Here is a 24126-nt window from a genome sequence, read left to right as displayed (position 1 = left end):
GAAGATACAAGCCATAAACAATTTTCCTTTCTGCGTTTTCCTAGCGAGAAAGTTTCGTAAATGTTTGATACTGCATGTAAAGTTTGTTGCAAATCACGAATTGCTCTCATTTTCGATTACTGGGTGCGTATTTGCGCGTTGTGGGCTACTCTTCTTTTTCACCCTCACCTCTACCCATTTGACAGGCAAGTACATATATGGTAGCATATGTGCTAATGCACGCTGTAAGTGATTTCCGTTCCAAAATTCGTCTAAGTCTTTCGCGTGCCGCACACACACACACACACACACACACACACACACACACACACTTGCCAACGCGCGCAACTTTCGCATTTATAATGTACGTACAGGGTGTTTCAAAAATGACCGGTATATTTGAAACGGCAATAAAAACTAAACGAGCAGCGATAGAAATACACCGTTTGTTGCAATATGCTTGGGACAACAGTACATTTTCAGGCGGACAAACTTTCGAAATTACAGTTGTTACAATTTTCAACAACAGATGGCGCTGCAAGTGATGTGAAAGATATAGAAGACAACGCAGTCTGTGGGTTTGCCATTCTGTACGTTGTCTTTCTGCTGTAAGCGTGTGCTGTTCACAACGTGCAAGTGTGCTGTAGACAACATGGTTTATTCCTTAGAACAGAGGATTTTTCTGGTGTTGGAATTCCACCGCCTAGAACACAGTGTTGTTGCAACAAGACGAAGTTTTCAACGGAGGTTTAATGTAACCAAAGGACCGAAAAGCGATACAATAAAGGATCTGTTTGAAAAATTTCAACGGACTGGGAACGTGACGGATGAACGTGCTGGAAAGGTAGGGCGACTGCGTACGGCAACCACAGAGGGCAACGTGCAGCTAGTGCAGCAGGTGATCCAACAGCGGCCTCGGGTTTCCGTTCGCCATGTTGCAGCTGCGGTCCAAATGACGCCAACGTCCACGTATCGTCTCATGCGCCAGAGTTTACACCTCTATCCATACAAAATTCAAACGCGGCAACCCCTCAGCGCCGCTACCATTGCTGCACGAGAGACATTCGTTAACGATATAGTGCACAGGATTGATGACGGCGATATGCATGTGGGCAGCATTTGGTTTACTGACGAAGCTTATTTTTACCTGGACAGCTTCGTCAATAAACAGAACTGGCGCATGTGGGGAACCGAAAAGCCCCATGTTGCAGTCCCATCGTCCCTGCATCCTCAAAAAGTACTGGTCTGGGCCGCCATTTCTTCCAAAGGAATCATTGGCCCATTTTTCAGATCCGAAACGATTATTGCATCACGCTATCTGGACATTCTTCGTGAATTTGTGGCGATACAAACTGCCTTAGACGACACTGCGAACACCTCGTGGTTTATGCAACATGGTGCCCGGCCACATCGCACCGCCGACGTCTTTAATTTCCTGAATGAATATTTCGATGATCGTGTGATTGCTTTGGGCTATCTGAAACATACAGGAGGCGGCGTGGATTGGCCTCCCTATTCGCCAGACATGAACCCCTGTGACTTCTTTCTGTGGGGACACTTGAAAGACCAGGTGTACCGCCAGAATCCAGAAACAATTGAACAGCTGACCAGTACATCTCATCTGCATGTGAAGCCATTCCGCCAGACACGTTGTCAAAGGTTTCGGGTAATTTCATTCAGAGACTACGCCATATTATTGCTACGCATGGTGGATATGTGGAAAATATCGTACTATAGAGTTTCCCAGTTGTTGAAAATTGTAACTACTGTAATTTCGAAAGTTTGTCTGCCTGAAAATGTACTGTTGTCCCAAGCATATTGCAACAAACGGTGTATTTCTATCGCTGCTCGTTTAGTTTTTATTGCCGTTTCAAATATACCGGTCATTTTTGAAACACCCTGTATAAGCACAAACATCTTAGTCTCGTGTGGACTCCTTGTGACAGAGTACGCGAAAGAACTGGCCCCCCCTCCAACACCCGTGTACCGCAAATCTCTAGAGGAGCAGAAGGTTCCAAATGATTGGAAAAGAGCACAGGTAGTCCCAGTCTTCAAGAAGGGTCGTCGAGCAGATGCGCAAAACTATAGACCTATATCTCTGACATCGATCTGTTGTAGAATTTTGGAACATGTTTTTTGCTCGAGTATCATGTCGTTTTTGGAAACCCAGAATCTACTCTGTAGGAATCAACATGGATTCCGGAAACAGCGATCGTGTGAGACCCAGCTCGCTTTATTTGTTCATGAGACCCAGAAAATATTAGATACAGGCTCCCAGGTAGATGCTATTTTCCTTGACTTCGGGAAGGCGTTCGATACAGTTCCGCACTGTCGCCTGATAAACAAAGTAAGAGCCTACGGAATATCAGACCAGCTGTGTGGCTGGATTGAAGAATTTTTAGCAAACAGAACACAGCATGTTGTTATCAATGGAGAGACGTCTACAGACGTTAAAGTAACCTCTGGCGTGCCACAGGCGAGTGTAATGGGACCATTACTTTAGACAATATATATAAATGACCTAGTAGATAGTGTCGGAAGTTCCATGCGGCTTTTCGCGGATGATGCTGTAGTATACAGAGAAGTTACAGCATTAGAAAATTGTAGCGAAATGCAGGAAGATCTGCAGCGGATAGGCACTTGGTGCAGGGAGTGGCAACTGACCCTTAACATAGACAAATGTAATGTATTGCTAATACATAGAAAGAAGGATTCTTTATTGTATGATTACATGATAGCGGAACAAACACTGGTAGCAGTTACTTCTGTAAAATATCTGGGAGTATGAGTGCGGAACGATTTGAATTGGAATGATGATATAAAATTAATTGTTGATAAGGCGGGTACCAGGTTGAGATTCATTGGGAGAGTCCTTAGAAAATGTAGTCCATCAACAAAGGAGGTGGCTTACAGAACACTCGTTCGACCTATACTTGAGTATTACTCATCAGTGTGAGATCCATACCAGATCGGGTTGACGGAGGAGACAGAGAAGACCCAAAGAAGAGCGGCGCGTTTCGTCACAGGGTTATTTGGTAACCGTGATAGCGTTACGGAGATGTTTAGCAAACTCAAGTGGCAGACTCTGCAAGAGAGGCGCTCTGCATCGCGGTGTAGCTTGCTCGCCAGGTTTCGAGAGGGTGCGTTTCTGGATGAGGTATCGAATATATTGCTTCCCCCTACTTATACCTCGCGAGGAGATCACGAATGTAAAATTAGAGAGATTCGAGCGCGCACGGAGGCTTTCAGACAGTCGTTCTTCCCGCGAACCATACGTGACTGGAACAGAAAAGGGAGGTAATGACAGTGGCACGTAAAGTGCCCTCCTCCACACACCGTTGGGTGGCTTGCGGAGTATAAATGTAGATGTAGATGCAGATGTAGACATAGAGAGGTAGGCACAGGAGAGATATACTGTAGATGGGGGACCACATCGAACTAGCGAAAACAGCGAAGGAAGAAAAAAGTAATAGAACGATAGTATGCTTGCAAATTACGGAGACGTCTGCAGTCGACTGTCAGATTTGATTCCATTTTCGCAGATTACAGCGCTACTCAAGTGATGTCAAACCTACGGAAATACCCCCGGGGAGAACAATAGCAGAAAACGGCACGGAGAGTCGGGTCACATCACATCTGCGGGGCAGGTCGCGTGCCGCCTTGCGCAACGGGCAGGCGGGCCCCAGGAAGTTATGGGGGCGCCACACGCGGCCTTATATAAAGGAGACGAGTGGAGAGGGGAGGGGTGTAGTGGCGAGGCCGCGACGCCACGGTCACCTGTGGAGCGCCCCGACGCCTAGCGCCGCGGCGCGTCGCCCAGCCGGTCGATGGTCGTGTCGGCGTCGGCGGTGGCTAACCTCGGGGAGCCTGCATTCGCTGCCCAACAGGCCGCCTTTGCGGAATCCCCAGTGTACGACGTGCAGAAGCGAGCTGGCCAGTCTCCAGCGTCTACACTACTGGCCATTAAAATTGCTACACCAAGAAGAAGTGCAGATGATAAACGGGTATTCATTGGACAAATATATTATACTGGAACTGACATGTGATTACATTTTCACGCAATTTGGTTGCATAGATCCTGAGAAATCAGTACCCAGAACAACCACCTCTGACCGTAATAACGGCCTTGATATGCCTGGGCATTGAGTCAAACTGTTGTGTGGTACTTAAGATAGGTGAATAAATTAGTGAAATCAATGTGAAGTGAAGTAGAAATTAGAAAATAAATGAAAAAGTTAGCATAGTTTAGAAGAGTTACACACTGGCAAACAGCGGGCAGAGCAGAAGAGACAATGACCCTGAAGTCAGGACATTCAGGAGAAGCCATCGCCCTCCCCACATAAGCGGACGCTGTCGATTCAGCCATCAGGGCATCGCCTGACTGGCTCATGTATTTCTCAATTGTCGCATGTGACCAAAGGCCCTCGCCTACATTCCAAGAGCCAATGACCGACGTTAAATAGATTCTTCGAGAAGTTTTTTAACGTGACAGAAGAGGCAATGACCGTGAAGTCGTTCAACTCCAGTGAACTGAAGTAAATTAATAGACGAGACGCAGTGGGCCCGACAGAGTAGCTTTCAGTTCAGTTTCGGTGCCGAATACCGTCATGCAGGAAGAGACTACATCGGACACAGAAGCACCAAGTCCGCCGCTGTAATGGAATATCAAGCAGCAGCCTCGCCGCCAGAAGACAGAAGTTACTAGGTATTTGATTTTTACGTACCCGGGTGACTCGTGAGGATGGGAAGGAGACGGCCTCACTTCAGCAGTCACCTGTGAGCTGATGATGAAGACCTGTCAGCCGAAGACTGGCAAGCGGGAGTCCGTTGTTCGAGTCGAGGGACACTGGCCTTCCCCCCGCCGCGCCGCTCCACTGGCTGACGCACAACACACGCGGCCTCATAGAGAAGAGAAACACTGGGACGCCACATCCAAGGTATTACCATCTGATTCACGACTTCGTACTCAATGATTAAACGGGCCACCTCGCGATGCGCATCCTTAGTCAACTGGGCAAAACAGCGATACCAGACACACACAACCAGGCGTAATCAGGCGCCGCTTCAGCCGCAGCAGAAGGCTTCGCAAACGACACAGCTACCGCTCACCCAGCCAGAACAATACAGTAAGGAAACCATTGTACAAATCTTTCAATAAAAGTTATCTTATGTAAAATTGCTGTTTCATTCAACCTCATACCCGAGTCAAGGAAGAATCCACCCTGCCCACATGATGTTAAGAGAGAAAAAGTATTTAGTGTTTTTCACCCTGACGTAATGCTTTAGAATCAAATGCCCTCTGCAGTAATGCTCATCCTGTCAATTTACTAGCAATAAAAGAAGTTACCCAGCTACAAAACAGAGCTTGGATGGCGTGTACAGGTACAGCTGCCCATGCAGCTTCAAAACGATACCACAGTTCATCAAGAGTAGTGACTGGCGTATTGTGACGAGCCAGTTGCTCGGCTACTGTTGACCAGACATTTTCAGTTGGTGAGAGACCTGGAGAATGTGCTTGCCAGGGCAGCAGTTGAACATTATCTGTATCCAGAAAGGCCCGTACATTACCTGCAACATGCGGTCGTGCATTATCCTGCTGAAATGTAGGGTTTCACAGGTATCGAATGAAGCGTAGAGCCACGGGTCGTAACACATCTGAAATGTAAGGTACACTGTTCAAAGTGCCCTCAGTGCCAACAAGAGCTGACCGAGACGAGTAACCAATGGCACCCCATATCATCACGCCAGGTGATAAGCTGGTATGGCATTGACGAATACACGCTTCCAATGTGTGTTCACCGCGGTGTCGCCAAACATGGATGCGACCATCATGATGCTGTGAACAGAACCTGGATTCATTCGAAAAAATACGTTTTGCCATTCGTGGACCCAGGTTCGTCGTTGAGTACACCATCACCTGCACTCCCGTCTGTAATGCAGCATCAAGGGTAACCGCAGCCATGGTCTCCGAGCTCATTGTCTATGCTGCTGAAAACGTCGTCGAACTGTTCGTGCAGATGGTTGTTGTCTTGCAAACGTCCCCATCTGTTGACTCAGGGATCGAGACGTGGCTGCGCGATCCGTTACAGCAATGCGGATATGATGCCTGTCATCTCGACTGCTAGTGATGCGAGGCCGTTGGGATCCAGCACGGCGTACCGTATTACCCTCCTGAACCCACCGATTCCATATTCTGCTAGCAGTCATTAGATCTCGACAAACGCGAGCAGCAATGTCGCGATACGATAAACCGCAATCACGATAGGCTACAATCAGTCCTTTATCTAAGTCGTAAGCGTCATGGTACGCATTTCTCCTCCTTACATGAGGCATCACAACAACGTTCCACCAGGCAACGCCAGTCAACTGCTGTTTGTGTATGAGAAATCTGTTGAAAACTTTCCTCATGTCAGCACGTTGTAGGTGTCGCCACCGGTGCCAACCTGGTGTGAATGCTCTGAAAAGCTATTCATTTGCATATCACAGCATCTTCTTCCTGTCGGTTATATATCGCGTCTGTAGCACGTCATCTTCGTGGTGTAGCAATTTTAATGGCCAGTAGTGTATAACGATTGCACAAAACAGTGGCGTGCCAGTACTCGAATGATATGCGAGGTCCGTAGTCCCTGTGGTCTAACGGGTCACTACTTCGACACACGGTAGGTGCGGGAATTTTCCTTTTTTCCTGTCCGTACAGGACAATCAAAGATATGATCATCGTGCTACCAGATCAGTACCAGTGTTCTTTACCAGTGATGAAAGGCGGTCGGGTGGCCACCCACACTCGTCTCCCTAATGTCGCGACGAAGAACGGCTGCACTCTACCTGCAGTGAGACCAATACTCCAGTCAGAGACTCGTGCCTTGGACTGCCTATCCAATGTCTGATAACAACGAAGGGAATACCTCACTTAACAGACGAACTACATTGACAGAAACAGTGTTACATCACGAACACACTGGCAGAAGGATCTCAAACTGATACCGAGTGAGGTGGCACTGTTGTTAACACATTGGACTCTCATTCAGAAAGACGACGGTTCAGATCCTGTGGTGAGCGTACTGTAAGACCTTCCGTAGACACACCATCCGATTATTTGACTTGTCACTCTAACGAAATAGGTCAGTGGCAGCAATATGTCTCGTGGTCTTATCGTGGCGTGTTTATCTTCTGCCGTTATGTCAAACGATAGAAATGCCACTTGCATGCTTAGAGTAGCAGATTGACAGTGACCAACTTTAAACAGAACTTGTTTAATTTTCACACACATTTATTAAAATAATGACAAGCATAAAAATTACTTAACTTGGTTCTGGATGCTATTTACAATTGACAATCTGAAGTTCCTTTGGTATTGGTACGGTAATCTTATTCTCACATATATCTCTGATACTTGATAACAGTGTCTATGCATTTATCTTCATGGCTATGTACAGGAATATGGTAATCATATTGGGCGCAGACTGAAACTTGACTATATACTGGTACAGAAAAATGTAGAACTCGTACAGACTGGTGTAGACAAATGCAGACTGTCTATTCGGAGGTCTTTACACTCGTTATAATACCTCGCGCGTTCATGTATCACTGCGCGAGTGTGATCCGCGAGGAGAAAAGGTTCAACGTTAGCAGAAATCTCATGGGCTGCGTTACATATTAATACGCGGATCGGCGGAAGCAGAATTTGGTCCATCTCTATGGCAGGGCCATCTCGTAGTGCGGAGACAGACGAGCGCTACGCCTGCGCTGTTGTGCTTAGCGGGGCGCGCTCTCGTGGGAAAGTTGTGGACGCGCTGACTACGCGGAACTATGTACTCAACAGATCCCTTCCGTCCATTCAGATTTATCTTTTTCATGATATTTTGTAGATCACTCCAGGTAATTCCCGGAAGATCACTTTGACAATGTCACCCACGATTATCTTTCGTAATCCGAGCTTGTGCTCAGTTCTAATGACCGCGCCGTCGATTGGTCTTTAAACTCTGTAAAGCTGGCGCACGAGAGCAACCGATCGAATTTCAGAAGGGTTCAGATGACGAACGGTGCGTATAGTCGCTGCAGTTATTCTCTCCTAGCCTGTTTCGCTTTCAGATATGTTGCGAGTGGATTTTCAGAAGCGGAAATTGGAAAATCGACTATTTCTGGAATAATGTTTGTGGATGAAATTAACGGACTTTGTGATGTAATACCAAACGATGCAAAATGGAGAGAATAAGCTCAAGGATTTAAACACTTTGCAATGTTTTCTCATTGCGTCGGAGTTCTTGGTAGCAAATATATGTTAGAATAAAAAATCCACTACATTGAGATTCCTTGTACTACACTTAGGAGCATATTCTTTTCTCTAGTGCTGTTGGCGCTATTTTACTCACACTACAAACATCCGTGCTTATGGAAAATATTGAGACAAAGAAATTTTTATGGATTCCACTGTATGTGTAGAACTCACTGCAAAATCTTTGGATGCACTGTGCCAAACGCAGGACCTTTGGCTTGCTTATGTAACAGTAGGTGATGTAGCATTTGACACGATGGAAAATTTAATGAGAGCGTACGGCGGCAAGCAAGTGAATTATGAAAATAAGATTTTACCTAAAGGGTAACTTGAGCACGTAGGTGTGTTGAGTGTACCTTTGGTATAGCTTTCAATACGCGGAGAATACTACTGTACATAGTTCATTAGATGTAGCTGTAGGCTGTACTGAACACACTGTAGAAGATGCTGTAGTGAATGACAACTACGTTCAAATGAGAGATGGATTTAAACATGAAGACATCTTAGAAGGAAAGCTCACAGCTATAAATGCTACTCGGAACGGACGATCCACTACATCAGAGTATGACTTTGGCCTACATTTACCAAACGTTTTGTCGAGGTAGACTTAATATACACGTCGTATGATATGAATTAAATTCTACTTGTTAACGGTAAAATTTTTCTTACTTTCTTTCTTGGGTCATTTCCCTGGCAGAGGATCAAAATTAATTCTTCCCAAGCCGCCGTCTCAAAATTTTATACTATACAACTCCGTCGCTATATTCCCACGCTTTCTTCTACTTCGCTAACTAGTAGCTCGATATCAGAATTCTTGCATTCGGTTTTACTCACTACCCTCAACATCCAACAAAGAAATATAACATAAATACCAAAAAATAAAAAAGACTTCTGGTCACGACAGAAACGCACAGTCAACTCAGCAGCACACGGTCGGAAATGATCACTATAACAGCGCGTCATCGCGCATTTATCTGCGTCTAGAGACTTTTTTCTGTGACTGCTGCGCTAACGCCCATGAACACGTCTTAACGTGCGTTCATACGATCCGTTGTAAGTTGACCGTTTGATTTCTAAACGCGCGTCAGATTTCCATCATCTAAACTTAGCCTAATGTTCCTCCCTTTCTTCCTCTAGTAATTGATACTGTGTGTCCATACCTATGGGATGTCGAATGGACGCTCACTGTTTCTTGACTTCACAAAACAGTTAAGTATTTCTATTTCATTCCATAACAGGGACGTTTCGTTGCCACGAACTTCCTGTTGAACAAATACAGTGCATAACATCCTCTGCCCCCCCCCCCCCCCATGAGTACCAAGTCGTCAGTTCTAGAAGCATTAAATGAATTTAGCCTTAGTTTTCAACACAAAGAAAAACGTGAAACAGAAATATAACTACCAGACTTCGGGTCGATCCATCCGTTACTGAGCTTTATTAACTATTTTCTAGTAACCATTTATTACAGGATGCTTGAGGTTAGTGACACAGAACGAGGGATGGTTTGCTAGTATGCACACTGGCGAAAATTTAACCAACTAAATTTATGAATAGAACACATTTATTAACAAAAGTATCGTACTGTTTCACGTAAACATGGGACATGTATGAAAATTCTAAAAACATGCTCCTCTAAAGACAAACTGTATTGATCACATGTGTCCAGCAGGAATTGAGATGGTTCAGAACCGCAACATGGACGCACGTACGCTTACATGCAGGTGTCAGACAGTCACAGAATTACCGAAGATAATATTCAACCTTTTTCTAGCCACAGATGAATTGTTACAATTTGCATGACCAGCATCGTGATAAAGGAGGTGATTCGTGACTGGGTAGAGAACTAGTCTGAATTTAGTGAAAGGATAGCAAAATTTATATTCCTGATAAAACCATTACGATGCAACGAACGGCATTTAAGTTACAGAGAGTTACTAACTCGAAAAGCCTGAGCTAGCTGACATCCAAAATTTCTGCCTAAATGAGCACAGAAACAGCCCAGTATACTAATCGCCAGTGACGCGACTCGATTCGTCAGTGGTCCGGTTACTGCTGTTCTAAAACCAAACTGCCTCGCCTCCGAGTACAGAGACCGAAATAGCGCTAACCATGCAGTCAAGACAAATTCCTAATTCTTTAGTGGTTCCAGAAATCTCCTTCAATTCGAGGAAGGGAGAGAAGACACCTGATTATTCATTCACAAAATTTTCGGTCGGTTCAACGTATAAAATTGGAATGAACGTGCAGCAAGCGCGTCGGCCTGAATGCAGGAGAGCCCGTTATGAAAATCCGTCCAGACAGGGCTCCGACGATTCACCCGAGTGGCAACTCAAGCCCTTTTGAAAGTTAAACCGCTGTTTCCAACTCTCCACCGCAGAGCAAAGCCGTGAAGTTCCGTCTGAATATGCGCAGTTGCACTCACTTGTAATTACACCCACATTCATTCAATCCAGCGATCATCCATATTTAGCGTAGGCGGTTACAGGTACACAGCGTGTCGAATAATAAATGTGAGACTAAAACACAGTTAATTTTGGATCCCGTCGTGATCTTTCTCCCTGAATGGGGAAATATGAAATAATACAAGCAGGTTAGAAGGCTCTGGAGTGCGTGAATGATAGCTAAAGAGGGAGAGAGTGAGGGGAAATGACGTCACTGGAATGTTTCACATGCAGGTAGCTAATCAACATTTACGAAAGAGGTCAAGTGCAGCTCATCGTCTTGCTTTAGACTTCCAGAAAAGTTGAATCAGTGGCATAAGGTACTGGAAGCGTCATACCCAAAGGCCGGGCAAAGCCTTAGGTGTCAGGTGAAGATAACACTACTCTTGGATTAATTACTTTTCCGCAGCAGCAGTCCTAAAGAGGATCCATATATGAGGTAGAATATTCTCTGATTATGTTCACGCACTTAATACAGTAAGTATATCGAAAGTCCGACAGCACTCCTCCTGATGCAGTAATTCTTGCACAACATTCGTATGGACCTAAATGAGTCGCCAGTTGATTATCCTTCTCTGATTCATGAATATAAGTTCGAAGTAATTTTTCTGCAGTGCGAGTGGGTGCAGCGTAAACAATCGATGCCCGTGGAATTTTCTGTGTAGCGTCAAATGTCCCCAGAATATCGAGGATATACGGTTTTCAGAGTAATTTGATATGTTCACTAGACAGAGTATTAATCCTTAGCGAAATTCGATTCAAGAATTGTGACAACATAATGAAAAAGCAGTCAGTGCCCTGAGTAAGGACGGCAATCGTGCTACTACCCTCTGAAGACGTTACGTCGTAAACACCACCTAGTGGTAAAAGCGACTGCAAACGTTTCCGCGCTGATCTGCTCCTTCTACAAAAATTTGGGAATACAGCCGTATCTAGTGAGTCACCACTATTATATGGGAGCACGAGATGCACCGCCCGTCCTAAGGCTCACAGGATGGAAGGAGGACTCCCTTAGCCGAAGGTAATTTGGACTACAACTGCATTCCTGTAAATATAAAGACGAGACGGCAAATGTTTGGCTAGGATGGTCGTATCACAGGAGGATAGCCTGCATTCTCTCCTTCGAAGAGCTACATTTCATTAATCAAACTGCTTTTAATGATGCTCCCAGCGACGTTTATACTGACTGATGAAGCTAAAGCAGTTTTTTTTTCAAGTTCACTCAGAATTAGTGTGATATGAAGAAAAATATATTATATTTCCTTGGAGCGCACTTATAGTGATGGCTGAGACAGCAATCGATGATCTTTTGTCGCATTTACACAGCCAAGTAAGAAAATTTTATTTTACATGAAAGCAATAATACCTACGTATTTGTTCGTGATTATGTATATATGAGTCTGGACTATAGGAGACGAGGGGGGAGGGGGGTTGTGGTTGAGTAGCAAAGGGGCAGGGAGAGATTGTTTTTGTGTTTGTGTGAGTTGGGGGTCGAAGGGGGTATGAAGCGGAAGGGATGACACTGGACAAGGAGAGAAAGACAAATAGAACGTGACAAAGTAAAGGAAAATTCCACACTATTTTTTGTCACAGAATTCTGTACACATTTGATCTGCAGCAGCATAGTAGACACACTGTACACAAAGCGAGACGTCACAGTAGACAGGGGGAAGGAGCAGCAAATCATTCTAATCGAATTCCGATGTGGTACATAAATAGGGCAAGACTGTTTCATTGTGCTCTATTTGTTCCGTTAGGTTTTGTTCGCCTCCACAGCCTCGTAATTGAAGTATCACCTACCTTACGTCAGATTATTACCAGTTATAAGAGAATATATCTACTTAAGAGATAACTCAATGAAAAAGCAATTGGTGTAATGGTATTGAAAGTAACTACTTTCACGTTGACACGTTATTCACTCTTCACTGGCCATGACTGTAAATAATCTTCTATACTTCACTCGCTAGTTAAGCGTATCGTTTATGGCTGATCATATCAAAGCGCGAAGTTGTCAAGAGCGGATCACAAACAGACGTTGATCTCCCTGTAAGAATGCCGTCGACTGATATTCTGGCAAAATCCTGTGCTCGGTTTTCCTAACTTGGTCTTATTAGTACTATATAAATTTTTGGAGGCCAGTCCAAAGTGCAGTCATTAATCTGCGCACAGGACGTACTGCAAATGAAATAATTCTCAACTAAACTCATTAAAACGACATATTAACGAGTGTGAAGTGAGTCTCATTTAGGTAACTGAATTTAATAAACAATAAGAAGCTACTGGACAACAGTACAGACTTCTCAGCGACAAAGACACCAGTGATGAAAATTATGTTTGAATTGTGTGATACATATATTCATTCAGGATTGCTATGTCTGCTTGCGAATGGAAGGAGACTTATTTAGTACGTTACTGAAACGCTGTAGATTTGCGCATCTTGTAAACAGTCAGCTAATACGCAACTTTTCTCGCCACTGATGTCGGAACGACGTGGACGGTCTATTTTACAACCGGAGGCGTATGGTGTCTCGTAGCAATAGCACATAAATTGTTTCTCGAGCACATGGTACATCTGAAACAAGCGTCACATACCCCTCGTTATTTCAATAGGAGAAAATATTTCGAGGAGTAGAGGTGGCAAAAACGTGTTGAAACTAAATAGTACAGCTAATCTGTGTTAGCACAGCGGCTAACAACTTTACGTCTGAACTGTCGATGTACTTTTGAAGTCATTAGCATTTAAGAATCCTTCCGACCAATAAGGTACATCTTTCTTGCTTCCTGTGCTTAGCGTCCCAAAGAGAGACCGCGAAAGAATGATCCCAAAACTCTCAGGCATACCTTACACAACTTGTAGTCATTCTAGATGACTTTCTCGACAGAAAGACATCTCTGGGACACATCAAAATACATTTAGAACTTTCACGATACCCTTACACGTAACTTTTTTCTGGATGTAGAAATGCAAACATATAAAGTATATACGATACATTTTTCTATTATTGTGCGTAGTTAATCATAGGCGATTTCTTGCAAATTGAGAAACTCCAAGAAAGATTTGGCGATAACTTTCATAATTTAGATATTTTATTTGCGGAAAATTAGAAGACATGAAAAATCTCCCGATACACCTGATATGTATTTATGACAAGTCATTGTGTCACGGCGATTGAGAAACTCTGCTCTAGACGCACATTATCAATAATACCACACAGAATGTCTTCGGAATCAGCAACAAAGTAAAAACCCAACAAGGACGAACCTGAATCAGGAATATACCCTAATTTTCGCTTTATATGTCATTGTTATTATGTGATAGTTCATATATAGAGCTGATTATAATAATTACGTAAAAGCCATATAGAATATTAGTTGTATACTTGAGACAGTTATCACACAAATTGTCATTACCGTTTTCGAATCTTCACTAAGGTCTCATCAGAAGATTTGTTTAGTAACTAAGAGAAAGGGGTCATTAAAACACTCGGTACCGTAATAGAATTAAAGTTTTATTTAGATACACAGCCAGACGTGCTTGAATACATTGCACATGTATACAACTGAAGAGCTTGGAATCAATAATTCTCTTAAAAATATAAGCCCTGGTGTGGTTAAATAAATAAAGCGATTTCTGAACCAAGCATTTTTTGAAAGATTTCCTCTTATTTCTTGTGGTTGCAGTTTGGCTGTTCGGTAATCACTTGCGACTGCCAGTTAATAACCTGCTGCTCGCGTGGAGCGCGTCTGTAGGAGGGCGTTATATGTCTTGATTTTGGTGTACGTCTGTCTTACCTACACGAGAAGGTAGGTAATTTTTACGTGTTTCCCTATGAGAGAACCTTCTGTCACAATCAGTTTTATACTTTGAACAAGTGTAATCTTATATTTACGAGTTAAGAGACACTAACTTCATACAACTATATAGTTAACTGTAATCTTCATTTGTAACAAGCAGAGCACAGTTATGTTTCCACCGTGCGCGGGTCTTCATGCCTGTTCAGGTTGCGAGTTACTGTGCAGTGTAATGACGTACAAATACTTTTGTATGAAAGTTAGTTAGTTTTACAATTTAGTTTCCCAGTATTTTACAATTCCTGATTTTCTTTGTTTTTGAACAGCTCATTTGATGGTGACTTGGAAATAACTAGAACCCACAATTATACCCTTTGAATGACAAACTCAAATGTAGAATAAAAAAATAGAAGATGGTCACACTGTTTTTTTTTGTTTTGTTTTTTTAAGACTGTGAATGGAGACTGTGTTTTATTTACCTTGTTAAACAATCACTGCGACCTAGGTCTGCAAGGAGACGGGACACTTTTATGAGTAACAAAGCTATTTAGGTGACAATCTATCAAAATATGAGCTTATGTACTACGTTGCTGATAGTATTAGCTGCTTAAAAAGATATCAAGAACCTCTATTTAGTTGTTTTTGGTACTTGTGGCAGCTGACAAATCATTCCAAAGCTGGAAGCTTTCTTATCTGTAACTGAATCATTACTTCGATCGACAAATGAGTGTCAACACAATCAGTTATTAATACAATTGTGAACCTCTTAATCCCAACAGAGGCAGCAATCGTAGGTAGTATTACATTCTACTGTCACTGGAGCATTTAATTGAGAGAATATCTGGATGTTTATATTGCTGGTTGTATAGCATTGCTGCCTCTGGCAATGGTGTGGATTTGGAATGCTACGTTAACGAAAAAGTTGTTGAAATGAGATAGATTCGAACCCTGAGTTTATAAATTGCTTTTGAACTTAGTGTACCGTGTTCGCTAAATACATTTGAATATAACTCAGTAAATACTTTGGATTTCAACTTCAGATGGTTTGCGCCAAATGGCATGACGCCCAATGGCCAGAATGTACGTACATTTGCATAAACTGTATAGTAACGCGAAAGCGTACACTTTCTATCTTGCCGCTAGCTTACCAGTACAAGAGACAGCCTGTGGGATTAGGGGGTACACTCCACTGTAGGAGGAACAAAGACAAGGCTGAATAGCAGTACTTCTGCGTCTTTGTTGGCAGTTACGGATTCAGTCTTGTTATTAGATTAGGAAAATCGGTCGAAGATATAGTTTTCTTCCTTTCCCAGTGTGTGTGAAGAACTTACCTGTGGTGAGGTAGATGGCGCACAGAAACAGGACATGCAATCCAGTTCTCGAGTAACTCGTCGCCATGGTCGCTAGCAACTTTACGGAAACTTGCCGGAAACTCGAGAGCACAGAGTCACGGCGGTGAGGCGCGCTCGCCGTCAACAACAAGAAACTGGTGAGCGCGCGACGGTTTGAGCAGACACCGCGGACACACACGCGCCGCGCCGCGGACTGATCGGCTGTTTCCGTCCGCAACCGAGCTGCTCCGACGCGACGCGGCGGGACGCGGCGTCGACTACTCCGGCGCTGGCGACGTCGGCGGCAGCAATGGCGCTCCGGCGCCGCTGTGTACGCCACCGGCGCCGGTCTGCGCAGGCGCGGACGCCTCGGCCCCGCCGCGTCGGTCGGTGGTTTCTGGCTGCCTCGAGACTCCACTAGCCGTGAAGTTACCCCGCGACTGGCGCTGATGCACTCGGCGTTGATCTGCGGCCAAGCTGAAGTGAAATTTACTCGTACAGGGACACATCCCAGTATTATTCCGACAGATCAGCTCCATGGTATACAGGGTGTTACAAAAGGGTACGGCCAAACTTACAGGAAACATTCCTCAAACACAAAGAAAGAAAATATGTTATGTGGACATGTGTCCGGAAATGCTTCCTTCCCATGTTAGAGCTCATTATATTACTTCTCTTCAAATCACAGGCCGGCCGCGGTGGTCTAGCGGTTCTAGGCGCTCAGTCCGGAACCGTGCGACTGCTACGGTCGCAGGTTCGAATCGTGCCTCGGGCATGGTGGTGGTGGTGGTTAGTGTTTAACGTCCCGTCGACAACGAGGTCATTAGAGACGGAGCGCAAGCTCGGGTTAGGTAAGGATTGGGAAGGAAATCGGCCGTGCCCTTTCAAAGGAACCATCCCGGAATTTGCCTGAAACGATTTACGGAAATCACGGAAAACCTAAATCAGGATGGCCGGAGACGGGATTGAACCGTCGTCCTCCCGAATGCGAGTCCAGTGTGCTAACCACTGCGCCACCTCGCTCGGTCCTCGGGCATGGATGTGTGTGATGTCCTTAGGTTAGTTAGGTTTAAGTAGTTCTAAGTTCTAGGGGACTGATGACCACAGATGTTAAGTCCCATAGTGCTCAGAGCCATTTGAACCATTTCTTCAAATCACATTAATCATGGAATGGAAACACACAGCAACAGAACGTACCAGCGTGACTTCCAACATTTTGTTACAGGAATTGTTCAAAATGTCCACCGTTTGCGAGGATACATGCTTCGTCGCATGGAATCCCTGATGCGCTGATGCAGCCCTGGAGAATGGCGTATTGTATCGCAGCCGTCCACAATACGAGCACAAAGAGTCTCTACATTTAATACCGGGGTTGCGTAGGCAAGAGCTTTAAAATGTCCCCATAAATAAAGGTCAAGATGGTTGAGGTCAGGAGAGCGTGGAGGCCATGGAATTGGTCCGCCTCTACCAATCCATCGGTCACCGAATCTGTTGTTGAGAAGCGTACGAACACTTCGACTGGAATGAGCAGGAGCTCCATCTTGCACGAACCACATGTTGTGTCGTACTTGTAAAGGCACATGTTCAACATTACCTTCCTTCAATTGGGCCAACTGGCTGTTAATCGAGGAAGTACAGTACATACTGACGAAACTAAAATGAACTCTAACATGGAAATTAAGCGTTTCCGGACACATGTCCACATAACATCTTTTCTTTATATGTGTGTGAGGAATGTTTCCTGAAAGTTTGGCCGTACCTTTTTGTAACACCCTGTATACGTGATGGTGATGTCAGTTCTTTCGGACACGTCAGAAAGAACATACACCACATACAGGATGGTCGGAAATTCACGTTACAAACACCCAGGACTTGTATTGGGGAGTGAGTACATAAAATTTTGAGTAGGAACACATGTCCGGAAACGTACCGTTTTCATGCTACAGCCGTTTGAAAACATGTTTGCTAGGTAGGTTTGCAACAGGATAGTCATCGTGATGGGTGCTTACGTCAGATCGGCTGATGTTATTTGATGTCCTATCCTACCGCACTGACCTGGTTGAGCCGGCCGGAGTGGCCGAGCGGTTCTAGGCGCTACAGTCTGGAGCCGCGCGACTGCTACGGTCGCAGGTTCGAATCCTACTTTGGGCATAGATACGTGTGATGTCCTTAGGTTAGTTAGGTTTAAGTAGTTCTAAGTTCTAGGGGACTGATGACCTCAGAAGTTAAGTTCCATAGTGCTCAGAGCCATTTGAACCAGCTATTTGACCGGGTTGAGCCTCATTCACGCGTCTGTCAGTGTTGGAGCAACATGGTTGAGTACAAGTTTGCAGAAAACACCGACATGATATTCCTGAATGGCAAAGCTCACGGCAATGGAAGAGATGCTCGTCGCCTTTTGAGAAACGGTATTTTCACCAGCAGCAGGCGTGACTGTGGTACTCCAGGGAGGCCCCAAACGCCCGAACTGGAAGAGGCGTTAGTACATCACGTTGATGAGAACTCGTCAACAAGTACACGAGCAGTCTCATTGTTTGTTAGTGAGTGGAACTGTAAAACAAGTGATTTACTGGATCACGCCCAGTCAACTACCAGTAAAAATGGTCGCATTAGCAACACATTTTCAAATGGTTGTAGCACGGAAATGGTAGGTTTCTGAACATGGGTTCCTATTTAAAATATTATGTACTCACTCCCCACTACAAGTCCTAGAAGTTTGTAAGGGGACCACCCTTTATATAATAACGGCGATGACGGCTACTGAATGGATTCAGTGAAGATGCACATCAAGCTCGAGTTCTTATGGGAATTCGCGAGATGCCGCGAGTAATTAGGCTATTGAGGAGGGGCAGTACATTATAAGTGTGCGGATAAGTTGAGAATTAGGAAGAAAGGAAGATTCGGGTTTATCGACCGTCGACATTGAGGTCATTACAGACTGAGAATTAGGGTCTGATGGGAGGCGTGCTAGGTTAGTCTTTGAGACTGTAGTGATGACTGTGTCCGGATGGCGTAGTGGGCAGCACATCTACCTAGGCTGCAGGAGACCCAAGTTGAATCCCAGTCTGGCACAAATATTCAACTTGTCTCATTGATGTAAACCAATGTCTATCCGCAGTTAATGTTTTAAATTCCTTCGTGTCTTGATTCAGAGCGGCTGCAGGTTCAAAATGGTGTCTGTCCTACATAAGCACTACACATATAATTAAGGCGATGACAGCCAATGATCTCTTCAGTGCAGCTGCACATCAGCGCACTCGGCAAGATTCCTTTGTATTTGGGCTCAGTGTTATTGCGTTTATCTTATTTGGTTGGGGTATAGGTGGAATAACTGCTATATGTTCCAGCCTCCCGTACTTGAGCTCTTGAATAATATTAAAAGTTCTCGCCCAAGTGCAACGTCCAGCAGTAGTGGCCTAATGCAAAAAATCCCCGAAACTGTTCGTTGGATAATGGTTAACACTGTTTCCTTGACCGTAAACATTAATCTGACTGCGTTTTGAATGAAGTTATTTGCTATGTAAAGTTGAAGAACTCATAGAATACCTCAGGGTTCCAAGGATGATTTTGTTGTATTCTAACATCACATATTTTTCATATTAAACAAAAATTTGCACTGCGCGTAATATACTGATAATCGAAACAATTACTTGCATCTTTTCAAAACTCTCAATGAGAACGACATAATACTACAAAAATATATTTTTATATTTTTAAATATATCCTTGAAAATAAAAACGACAAGGGTGGAGATTCGTACAGGGCGATCCACGTGAAACTAAATTACCTCAGTGGGTCATAATCTCATAGAAGCGGGAAAGTTGTTTTAATGATCTCAGTAACTCTGGAGAATCAGAAGTACGGAGCGTTGTTGGCAAGTGGTTCAAATGGCTCTGAGAACTATGGGACTTAACTTCTGAGGTCATCAGTCCCCTAGAACTTAGAACTACTTAACCTAACTAACCTAAGGACATCAAACACATCCATGCCCAACGCAGGATTTTAACCTGCTACCGTAGCGGTCGCGCGGTTCCAGACTGTACCGCCTAAGACCGCTCGGCCACCCCGGCCGGCTGTTGGCAAGTGGATTGTCGTTTCTGCGCGGTAAAAAGCCGAGCTTTCTCGGCTCGTGTGAATCGGTTCATAGTCTCGTCGGTCGCTGTTGTGAAGTCTCTGAGAGTGTAGTTCGGACCGCGCGACGATAATGAGCAAATTAGTGATTCGTTCGCAGTCTTTCGCTGGCAGAAACATGCACACATTTCGAGATCAGGTCTTTATTGTGTAAACGTATTGAAAGGCAGACTCGTTGGTTGCAGCACAACGGAATTCTGAAGGGAATTCAATGAGCGCGATGTTTGAACAAAGGCAACAATTTTATCGACTGTAAGGGACCCGGAGACAAATGGTGTAATACACAGTGACAATGGTAGATATAAAGTATCACTCAGTGCAGAGGTTACTGATAATGTTCAAAGATCCTTCGAGAACTTTCCAAAGAAATCATTGCTTCCGTTGAACCAGGCATTTTATATGGAACGGGTCAGCATTACAGTCGTACACAGAGCACATGATGCAAGCATTGCAAGAAATAGATCATGAGAAAAGAACGCATTACTCCCAATGGTTCCAGTAGTTTCTTTTTCAACGCCCAGACATTCCCTCCACAACTGGTCTATAGGTGAGACAGGTTCCACCAACGCACAAAAGAGCAGTTTCTTTGGTGACCGAATGATCTGAAATAATTTGATCCCCCTTCCCCTCTCCCCCTCTCCACCATCCCCCCGGGCGCCTGACCTAAGACTCCTTAATTTTTTTCTTTTGTGGTATCTTAAAAGCTGGGTGTTCAAGAACAGACCACCTACAACTGCAGAAGTCCATGAGGCCACTACATACGAAACAAGCAACATTGGCCAGGTTACACTTCACAGAAAGTTGCAGAGTGTGGTGAAAAGAGTGGAGTTCTGCATTGATATTGGTGGAGGGCACTTCCAACACTTTCAGTGAGGACTTTGTATGTAAGTAGACATGTAATCTCAAAATTGGGTATTATCGTCTCCCAAAATGCAAATGTGTCTCATTATTGGTTCAAGTGTTTTGACTCATTAAATTAGCCCAGATTCGCAAGGATCGCACTGTGAAACTCTATCCTTTTAAGTAATTCAATCAGTATTAAGATTCAGTTCATTAAATAATCTGGTGTTACTAAATGTTGAAATACTTTCACACACAGACAAGAGTTTACACATTCCGAGACAGGTGAGGCGCGCGACTTTCCTCCATTAAGCCGTCCTCACACGGGACGTGTTTCTCATCGCGAAGCCCGTCGTGGTTGCCGCATGCCCTAAAGCGACCTGCTGCATCTCAAGGAAAGTGCTCCTCATTGTGACTTGCGACCTCAGCGCTCTCCAGTGACAGTCTTCGGCTTCTGGCGCGCAAATCACACTCCCTCTTTACAAAAATGGACGTGCTACGTTAACTCCGTTAGCGATTGTCGAAGAAAAGCGAAGGATATCGCGAAGAAGATTCTGGACTCGTCAATGGCTTCAACAGCGAATAATGTTGTACAACGATTTGAGACACATACTAGTAGAAGTTATTTGATAGCCCAAATACATCCCAGTTCGGCTTCCGACTGAACATCGTAATAGTATCCATTGTTAGTTTGCAACATGTGTAATATCCATCTTCACTAAACTTCATTGACTATCATCACTCTGAAGTAACATACTTTATCACATACATTTCTAGATCGAAATTCGTTTCCGTACATTCATTTAAAAGGAAGAGGAGATTTATTTGAAGCTTCTCACTATGACTATACAAACAAGATGCAATCCATGTAGCTGACAGTCAGGTAACATGTGTATTTATATACTGTCGACAGTAACATTGTATTGTATTGTATGGAACTAGGGACCTAGAAACGACGAAGAGGCTTCGTCCCCGGTGAAGCCCTCAGTGGTTCACAACCCCACAACAGGCTACAGCAGTCAATTCACCCCACTGCCGCCCCACACCGAACCCAGGGTTATTGTGCGGTTCGGCTCCCAGTGGACCCCCCCGGGAAAGTCTCACACCAGACGAGTGTAGCCCCAATATTTGCGTGATAGAGTAATTACGGTGTACGCGTACGCGGAGAAAGTGTTTGCGCAGCAATCGCCCACATAGAGTAACTGAGGCGGAATAAGGGGAAACAGCCTGCATTCGCCGAGGCAGATGGAAAACCGCCTTGGAAACCATCCACAGACTGGTCGGCACACCAGACCTAGACACCAATCCGCCGGGCAGATTCGTGTCGGGACCGGCACGCCTTCCCGCCCGGGAAAGCAGTGCGTTAGATCGCACGACTAACCTGGCGGACAACAGTAACATAGTCTTACCGAAACGGGTCATCCAAACAAATGCTTTGATAGCGACTTTGGCTGTTTAGAATTTTTCCTCGTTTTCCTTATTTACAGAGATGACAAAAAGTCATGGAACAGCGATATGCAATTATATACAGGTGACAACGGTATCGCGTAATTAAGGAATAAATGGGCAATGAATTGGCTGGGCTGTCGTTTCTACTTAGGTGGTTCATATGAAAAGGTTTCCGACGTGGTTAAGGAAGCACCATGGGAATTAACAGACTTTCAACGCGGAACGGTAGTTGGAGCTACACGCAAGGGACATTCCATTTCGAAATCGTTAGGGAATTAAATATTCCGAAATCCATAGAGTCAAAAGTGCCGAAAATACCAAACGTCAGGCCTTACCTCTCATCACGGACAATGCAGTGGCCGACGGCATTCACTTAGAGCGGTTTTTGCATAGAGTTGTCAGTGCCAACAGACAAGCAACACTGCATGAAATAACCGCAGAAATCAACGTGGGACGTACGACAAATGTATCTGCTGAAACAGTGTGCCGAAACTGGGTGTTGATGAGCTGTGGTAACAGACGACCGAAGTTAGGGTCTTTGCTAAATTTATGATATTGCCAGCAGCGGCTCTCCTGCGCTCATGACTATGTCAGTTGGACCCTAGACGACTGGAAAACTGTGGCGTTGTCAGATGCGTCCCGATTTCAATAAATAAGAAGTGTTGGTAGGGTTCGAGTGTGGTACAGGTCCCATTAGGCCATGGACGCTAGTTGTCATCAAGGCATTGTGGAAGCTGATAATGCTGCATAATGGTTTGGGCTGTGTTTACATTGAATGGATTGGGTTCTCTGGCCCAAATGAACAGATCATTGACTGTAAATGTCTATGTTCGACTACTTGGAGATCATTTGCAGCCATTCATTGACGTCATGCTCTGAATCGACGATGGAATTTTGATGGTTGGCTGTCCCCTGTCACAGGGTCACAACTGTTCGCCACTGGTTTGAAGAACATTCTGGACAATTTGTGCGACAAGAAAACCATTGCATATTTATGGGACATAATGAATAGGTCAGATCGTGTACAAAAATCCTTCACTCGCAATTTTGGAGGGCTATATAGAAAGCATGGCTTAGTGACTCCAACTACTTGTTGAGTTCATGTCACATCGGGTTGCTGCACGACGTCGGGGAAAAGGAGGTCCGACGCAGTATTGGGAGGTATCCCATCACTTTTGTCACCTCACTGTATATATTTTACGCAAAGTTTCATAATAGTAAAAACTTCAGTATATAACTTGTGTTTACGTTGTGATGCAGACTGGCAGTTACGTTAAGATTTCCGGCCACTAAGGAAACATTCTAGTCGTTGGCCATTGGAACAAGAATTCCTGCAGATACATCCATACATATTATAATAATGTATGTATGTATGTATGTATGTATGTGTGTGTGTGTGTGTGTGTGTGTGTGTGTATACTCTATATTTCCTTTTAAACCGCTGTACGAGTTTCAACCAAACATGGGCCACATACCACTTAGTATCTGAAAAGAAAAGGCGTATGAACCATTTTCCTATCCAGAGGCCGTGGAGGTGCAGCTGGAAATGTAGTATTTCAGAATGAGTTTTGCAAAAACGTTACATATAATTTCAAACCATTTCTAGAATTTTTTTTTCGCGCTTACAACCCCACAAAGTGTTGAAAGGAGAAAAGTTCATCGCTTACCACAATCTTGCTTTTCATGCAGAAAACCTTGTGCTTGTAGGGTGACGCTTTAATTTACGAGGCGTGTTTTTTAAGTAAATACCGTTTTGAAATTTAAAAAAAAGTGCTAAGGTATCTCAATAATTTTATTTTTACATGAAAGCCTGTACCTTAATCTACGCACTGACGCCATTACAGTGTGATTCTTCCTTGTTTACGTTGTGTACTGAGTGTTTAAGATG

At 44.2% G+C, this 24126-nt stretch overlaps 1 protein-coding gene across 1 annotated transcript in view; it reads right to left on the bottom strand.

Moving 5' to 3' along the window:
* Window positions 1-16112, bottom strand: part of LOC126092424 (uncharacterized) — a 759756-nt gene extending 743644 nt beyond the window's left edge. The window contains exon 1 of the mRNA XM_049908015.1: window positions 15819-16112. Coding sequence (XP_049763972.1) covers window positions 15819-15885 — 67 coding nt within the window. The 5' untranslated portion in view covers window positions 15886-16112. The remainder of the gene's footprint in view (window positions 1-15818) is intronic.
* Window positions 16113-24126: the final 8014 nt, after the last annotated feature.

This window comes from Schistocerca cancellata, chromosome 7 (assembly GCF_023864275.1).
Source record: "Schistocerca cancellata isolate TAMUIC-IGC-003103 chromosome 7, iqSchCanc2.1, whole genome shotgun sequence".
NCBI classification, from domain to species: domain Eukaryota; kingdom Metazoa; phylum Arthropoda; class Insecta; order Orthoptera; family Acrididae; genus Schistocerca; species Schistocerca cancellata.
This window is presented reverse-complemented; position numbering and strand designations above follow the sequence as displayed.